At 37.6% G+C, this 8,030-nt stretch overlaps 1 protein-coding gene across 1 annotated transcript in view; it reads left to right on the forward strand.

The window, feature by feature from the left end:
* Positions 1–6,655, forward strand: part of KIAA1715 (KIAA1715 ortholog) — a 37,408-nt gene extending 30,753 nt beyond the window's left edge. Inside the window, exon 12 of the mRNA XM_010193774.1 lies at positions 6,124–6,655. Within this exon, the coding sequence (XP_010192076.1) occupies positions 6,124–6,317 (194 nt within the window). The 3' untranslated portion in view covers positions 6,318–6,655. The remainder of the gene's footprint in view (positions 1–6,123) is intronic.
* The last annotated feature ends 1,375 nt before the right edge of the window (positions 6,656–8,030 follow it).

Below are 8,030 nucleotides of genomic sequence, written 5' to 3' on the forward strand. Positions count from 1 at the left end.
TTGATTAAGGTGTGGTGGAATTTCTGCCTTTGTTCCTTTTGCTGTTTTCCTCAGGGCAGGAAAGTCTAGTAAAACTGCCTTGTTTAAAATCAGAGAGTTCAAAGACAAATTGTCAATTTTAATTTAACATAGTTCCTTTTGAGACATTTTATAGTCTGCAGATACAGTGGGCATCTGGTGTACAGTCAACAGGAAGATGCAGTGTTTTAAAAGACTCCAGAAATTATAATTTTAAACCAGAGAATCTCTAATTAGATGTGCTGTTGAGTACTTGATGGGATTTTACATTAGTTTTTAAACTGGGATCGGGGTAGGGGGGGAGGGGAGCTGTTGAATAGTGTACAGCCTCAAGATTCAGGCTAGAAACCCACCAAGTGTGGGAAGCTGTGAGAGTGTAACAGAAAGAATGTTTCTGCTTGATTATCTTTAACAGGGAGCACAAAACAGTCTTCACTTTCTGGCATGGGAAAAGGCTGCATGAGACTTGTAGGGATGTCCTATCTAACTGTAGCCATCTCTGGGTGCAGTCTGATGAGGGTGTGTTACAGAGAAAACTTGGTTGGTTTCTTTTCATGTGCCATATTGTGCTCTTACTTCATGAACAGTACTGTTACTAGCATGAAGGTACGACCAAAATCAGAGGCATGGAGCTAAGACGACGGAACTGTCATCTTTGCCTTCAAATGATCTAATAATCATTTTAGTGAGTGAAGGGTAGGTTAATAGCTTTTTGGCTACTTTTAAAGTTAGAAGGTTCTTAAGGAAAAGACAGAATTTGTTACTGGGGTCTTCAGAACCCTGCTTATTTTCCTCTCTGTGGAACAAATGGGGAAGCCCTTAAAGATGGATATTCAGCCTTTATTAGTGCCTCAAGAGTTTGCGTATTGTTCATAACTGCAGGTTCTTAGAGGTTTTGGGAGGGAGGATGCCAATTAAGCTGGTATTATCATTGAAGGAAATGTTTATCAGTTTGTGCCTTTAATGAGTCTGAGCTGCTGAGTCAGTTTATAGGTGTTGTAAAAAATGTAAAACCTTAAAAATCAGTGTGAGATTTTTGTTAGGCACTTGAGATGTAGGAGTGAAAAGTCTGCAAAATAACTTCTGCTTTTTTGAAAGCAGAACTTTATCAAGTATTTCAGGATAAAATTTAGGATGGTTTTATTGCAGTAAATGTGACTTTACCAATCTACCTTTAGCACTGAAAATTACTTGTTTTGTGTTGGTGTGGCCATATATTAATGTGATGCTTTATTTAAAAACAACAACAAAAGAAACTGCTGTGGGGTTTGCTCTGTAGTTCTTTTCTTCCTAGGAAGTGTATGGTGAAATTTTTCAGAAGAGGCATAATAAATAAGTAACTGCTATTACTGACTTGGTTTTATCTAGCTTAACTATCTGGTCTTTCCTGAATATGTTGTCTCTGAGATGATATAAACCATCCTGTTTTCATAATTAGTAAGCAGCCAGAAATAGAGCCTGTGTTAATACTTTACATAACTAATATTTGAGAAATGTCTTGTTGGTGTAGAAAAGGCCAGTGCTACCCTCTCGCTTTGCCACTGTGCATTAACTGCCTGTGACTTGCCACAAAGTAATCTCTTACGAGTGAGAAAATATAATTTTCAGTAAATCACTTTTTCCATCAGAACCCTGATTTGAAACATAACTGCTTACAGGCAGTTGGGCTTTATTAATAAATGAACAGATTCTGTGATTGTAAGTTTAAGGTATGAAGCTATCACTGAGGTATGGCTCTGGGAAGGCTTTTGTTCACTACAGTAATGTAACAGCTGTCACAGCAAGAATAGAGAATATCCTCGCTTACAGATGTAACCAAACATTAATGTCAGGAAACTAACTTTACCACAATGTTGACAACACAGGGTGTTCCAGCTCTTATCTGTAACTCATTTAAACCGTAGCTGTATAGCTCAAAGAAACTGCAAGCTAATGTGCTACAGGCATGCTATAAATATTTTTTACCAGTCAGCTACTTTTACTAATGAGCAGAGCATGAAGCTGAATCTTTGTTCAGTTGTGTCCTTATGCAGTGACAAGCATGTTACATGCAACTCCTGTGGATAAGAGATCTGAAGAAGAGTTATGGAGAGGGCTGTTGGCACTGAACCTTGGATTTTTTTTTAATCCTCTGGAAATATGGAGTCATCAGATGTCAACCTGATGCAGATTACAGGCACAAACATCATGCTTCCCTGTTCAGCAGAGTAATTTGGGAGATTTTAGTACCAGAATGAAGCAATATACTTCAGTTCTTTTTTTTACGTTTTTCTTAAATGACTCAATCTCTCATTTTTTCATCAAAAGCTAGTCTGTTCTCTTATGTTCTTCCCTTAGAAGCATTAATGTTTATATCATACTGAAAAAGATATCAGGAACCACTTTTAATCCTCTTGCTTAATTTTGTTTTGCCTATATGATTTGGTACCGTTACATTGCGCTCTTGATTCAGGTTTAGCATTTAGCAGTGTTTTGAAGGTTGAAACAAAGCTTGACTGCTTCTGTGTCTTGTGGTGAATGTTCAGATGTGAATGTGCCGATGTTCAGAGGTCTTGGTAAGATGCCTTTGAACTTCAGATTTCACCACAGCGGTCAGCAGTTTGAGACAGCTTTCTGCGTTGTCTCCAGATTTTTATGGGACTACATTGCCATCTTGATGAAATACTTTGTGGTGATTTCGTGCTCTGTCACTTTTAAGGGTTCTTGGAATTCAGCAACTGCTCGTGTGTTCGAAAGGACTTCCATGTAAAAGGCAGACGCAGAAATTTGGTTTGTTGTTGAACAGAAGGGTTCACAGTAATGCTGTCCTCCAGAAATAATGCTGCTTCAAGTGCATGCTTATTTTAATTGTACCAAAAGTAGAACTCGGCTTCAAGCAGGTGTTATAGGTGGAGTGGAGACTTTATCTAGGAATAAAACTGATTGATTGAGGACAAAAGACTAACAAATAAGCTTGTGTGTTTGTTCTAGTCAGAATGGTCTGAGTTTAGTGGTGGCATTTTTTTGTTTGCTTGTTTATTTTTTTAAAAACTAGACTGGAGGCATTTGCTGTTTCAGAAATTTGGCATCCCTTGTTACCAGATATGCTCTGTTTTCCCAGAGCAGCATGAGCCTGCTATATTTTTTTGGTAAGCCATTGGTTTTTTTTTTTCCCCCAGAGATGTGAGTTTCTGCCTAGTGTGCTTTTTCCTTAGTTCAGCTACTGTGGCTAGAATTCAATTATTTCTCAAGCAGATACGGGTCAGCTCACCTTTATGAGGCTTAATGATTTGTAAACAAGTTATTTTGGTTTAAAAATGTATTATGTTTCCAGTCTACCATATTTCAAACTTGCTGAACAATGTAACTTGCCTTTTTTGGTAAGACATAAAGGGCACAGGGACTCAAAAGCTGTGCCGTTATCTGGCTTCTTTCTCCAAGGCTTCAAAATAGCTTTCTGTAATAGCAAAGCCATGAACACAGACTACTGTGAAGTATGTGTTCCTAAAAGATATTTCAGACACATGGCGCTCTTTGAAAGCCTGTCCTAACGGGGAGCTGCAGTAGTGAAGAAAACTTGTCCTAAAGGTCTTTGAAAATGGCGTGGAAGTCTAATGTCCTTCAGGCATTAGTGCTGCTAAGTTTGTGTTTTTCCTACACTAAGTACAGGTAAAGTAGCTATGTTTTAGTATAATTATTTTATACCGTTTTTTTTGTGAATTCCTGCATAACAGATGTACATCTTTTGCTTAATTTAGTAGTGATTCAGTATTGTGATTTCACTGGTTGTGCAGTGAAATATTCTCTGCAACAAGCAGAAAAGTAGCTGACTACTTGTAACGTGAAGCACATATGGTTCCAAGTACTAGGCATTAAGGAGAAGTGTGGGGAAGGAAAAAGGAACTTCTGTAGTCAGGAGCGGGTTTTTAAAAGTTGTATTGATACAGCTCTTAAATTTGCCTCAGGTCAGCATAGAGCTCTTTGCTGTTGGGATCATGTATGTGTAGCTACATTCTGCGGTCAAATCGTGGATTAAGTATTGATCATCAAGGACACTAATTTTATTTTGTCATCTTTAAGTTTACGGTCGGAGCTTTCTCTTCTTAGCTACTGCTCTTAAATCATGCAATACTGAGACCAAGTTGACTTTAGGAAGGCTTTCCGTTTAACCAAAATAGTCCACATAAGTTGGTTTGTTTTAACTGCATATTCTGGAGAGATTCAAGAGTTTCTAAGACTAAGGCTAGTAGAGAACAAAGTGAAAGTAAAAGTCACATAACACCTGACCATTTTTTCTTAGAGAAGCACCGGAATATAGAAGAATATAAAAATTGAAGCAGCATCCTTTTCCTGTTCAGGAGAATGTAGATAGCTAGAACATGCACTTGGTCAGCTCTTCTCCTTTTCATTAGTTTCTTCTTGCTTCTGCTAGTGGCTAACTGTCCCTGGGGCTGTCCTCAAACACCTTTTAGATGCTCGTCATCCTCCTGATCAGAATGAATGAATAATCTCTTTACCTCGATCAGACTAAGAACAAGTCACTTCTGCAGGGAGCTAAGCATTATTCAGTTGAGGACTGCAGGACTGAACAAGTAATGGTTGGGCTGTGCTACAAAGGAATTGAGAGAGCATGGAGGGGCTTTCCTCACTTTATATACTTTCTTTGACTTGACCTAAACAGCAGCATTGAAGAAGGCACGTAGCTCAAGTGTGAAGGGACTGTAGCAGGAAAAGGCACAAACTTATTCATAGAATTTGAGGCTGAAGAAAAAAAATGCAGAGATGAGACAGAAAGAAAACTGACAGTTTGGAGATAAAGATTGAGCACAGGCTGGGATGGGATCGAGATGGAAATTGAAGAGCAGGAAGGGAGAGTGGAATAATCTGGAAAGAAACTGGGAACACTGATTTGCTTGGGCAGAAATAGAAGGATTGTCCATCTGACAGATGGCTCTGGAGAAATTTTGGAACAAGAAGCCAGAGCAGGTGTTGAGAAGCCCGTGATTGAGGAAGCAGGGAAGGAAGGTAGGCTGCAAATTCACTAAGATGGAAGATCAAGTCAGAGGAAGAAATGGAGAAACTGGGCTGCACTGAGCAGTCTGAAGCATAGCCTAGAACTAACCAGGTGGAGCTGTGTGTGGGGAAAAGGAGCTCTTGGTGACAGACAGTGGCTGTGGCAGGTCTGCTGGACAAGAGTGTGCAGCAACTACTCAGTTGTGACCTGAGAAGCCAGAGAATGGTTCTAAAAATTTCAGCCCTGCTTGAATGCTGTGAGTGCTCAGCCTGAAGCACTCCAATAACTTTCAGACACCCAACATATTTTGATAAATACAAAATTACAAATGTTTGGTAAGGATAACACTTTTGAGCTGTAACTGTGCATCAGTTTTGCAAACTGTTTGCCTCCACAATATGCATTAATGCTGTATAGTACTGACTGATACTAGTCAATAAGTAAACCATCCATAGTATCATTCTGCAGTACCTTTGTGTCATTTAGTGCAGCATTTGGTGTTCAGTTTTTCAGTGCTTATGCTTACCTCAAAATGTGACTGTCTCTTTTTTCAAAACATTAATGACATCCTGTTGTGAAGCTAGAATTTACTACTTTTGAGGTAGTACTTACGAGAAATATTTTTGACGGATCTTCAAAATATGCCTATTATCAAAGAAGCTCCCATCCCAAATTGAAAGTAAAGATACTTGTGTATCCTTCATACACTTCCTGTGGGAAGATTAAGAATACACAGTAATTTTTGTTGGCTGTTTTGAGAAGTTGAGAACTAGATGATTCTAATATTTTCCTGGTTATCTCGCTCCTTATGTTTAAAGTAGTTTCCACCAAGTAGAATGTTTAGGTTCTGTGTACAGCTTTAACTCTTACAGATAAAGTGATACAGTTGGTGAAACTTTTCTGTAGTATTTTCTTTTTTTCTTAAATCTTACAGGTTTTACCCGTGACCTTCTTGTTAGAAAAATAAAATAGTTTTTGGCAGTTGTGAACTTAATGCAGTGACTAGTCCAAACCTGTGTTTGATTGCAAAATGTTGTTTTGTTGGCTTTTTAAGAATATTAGCTACCTTTTCATTTCTGAAAATGGTTATTTCATCATTTTTCTTTTCACAGAATCTGAAGAAAAGGCCCAAATCATTGAGCCAAATGGGACAGATGATAAAGCACCAAGTCCTGAGCAGCTAAATGATAAGCTGGCTGAAGAAATTGAAAAGGAGGAGGCAGAAAACATGTCAACAACTGAAGACTCTATCTCAGAATCTCTTTCAGCTGAACAAAGTGAAGAATCTTTAATGAAAACAGAATAAAGTACTTCAAGTGCCTTCTGTAGCTAGTTTTTAGCTTTGTTCATGCCTGTTGTTACTATTCAGGTGAGCTTTTTTTTAATGGTACAACTTAAAAATCTTGCTTGAGCTTAAACTGCCTCAACTGCCACAGTACGTGAAAGCTATGTGTAAAAGTGGATATTGTAAATTAAGCATGTGTCTTTAAATAAGTTAACACACAGAATGTATAGTAGGTTGAAGTCTAACAGTTGTAGCCTTTGTTTAGTTTGCATATTTAAAAACTTCAAAGTATAAACTTTGCTAAGGATGACCTATAATTTGACATCTCTCTAGCTGTCACACATAAAGAGCGATTACTGGCAGCAACTGACCTAGTAGGTTTGGTCTAGTGAACTTCAGCTACTTTTTAATGCTTCCCTGTTAAATTGAATTCAGTACACTTTAAATACACAGATGTTTACAAGCTGAAGTGTCATCCGACTTTTGACTTAAGCATATAGAAGTGTCATTACGGTGGTGTTAATGTTATTCATCGTCTAACTTTTTGACAGAATTAAGTTAAATGGCACTCGGATAAATGGCATCTCCTTTGGTATTTGCATTGCAGATGAACCAGAGGCACGTGCATACAAAACTGTTTTGTGTTTACATAAAATATAGAAAGTCTCTGCACTTGATTGTACTTGAATACAAAGCACTATTTATACCTGTACAATAATGACAAGATATAAGTGGATTTTGTGCCTTTTGTGTATTTTGTTAAAGGAAAATAAAGACATCTAGCAGCAATACTTGCTTTGTGATTCCTAAAACTGAAGAGAATTTCTATTCTGCTGTATGTAGCTATTTTACATCTAGGTTGTGGAAGTTCAGAAGGAATATGACACCTTAAAAGGAGCACGTCTATGTGTAGCTAAGAGGGCTTTAATAGACTAGAAATAGATCCCTCGTCAATAGGGGAAGAGCATGTGCATTTGCCAGAAGAATTTTCCTAACTCTACCTGAAGTCTGTTGATACTATGTATTGTTGCATTTACAATGAATATTTGCTGCTGGATTACTGAAACTGTACTTTTTTTTATTGTATAGCTTTTCAAACTAAGGACACTTCTTATTATACTTTTACTGTTAAATATAACAGTTGGGAACCTGGAGTAGAATTTTTCTGGTGCTTAGAAGTGAGGTACCTAAATAAATCAGATTTTTAAAAAAAATAAATTCTGACTATGTGTAACTTGGTTGATGTAGTAGTAGTTCTGATAGAAGTTTTATCGTGTGTGATGTTCTCTGTGAACTTCACTGTATGGAGGGAAGGAGAAATTTCAAGAACACTTCTTTATATATTGTCTTGATCTCAGAGTGGACTGGTTTTACAGTGTAAAGGCAGCGAAAAGCTAAATCTTAGTAACTTAAGAGGCCTCTACAAGAAAAAGCATATTTCTAAACGTGACCTTAGTATCCATATCTTTATATGAGACATAGTTATTACATGAACAGCACTGATTAATTTTAATCATGTTCTGCTTTTGTCAAGGAAACTGATGCTTCTTAGGTTTTTGGGAATCTGAATTGGTTGGAAGACGAGACTGGTATGTCTGTCTGGTATGGTTTGGGGGAATGGGGAAGCATTATTTCTCCCAACATCCTTAAATATGACATGAGTAACTTGCCACAGGAATGGCTTATATTTTCTGTTTAACGTGTCACTGAAGGATCAAGTAGAGACAGTCAAGC

The sequence above is a fragment of the Mesitornis unicolor genome, unplaced genomic scaffold (genome assembly GCF_000695765.1).
Source record: "Mesitornis unicolor isolate BGI_N332 unplaced genomic scaffold, ASM69576v1 scaffold3231, whole genome shotgun sequence".
Lineage (NCBI taxonomy): Eukaryota > Metazoa > Chordata > Aves > Mesitornithiformes > Mesitornithidae > Mesitornis > Mesitornis unicolor.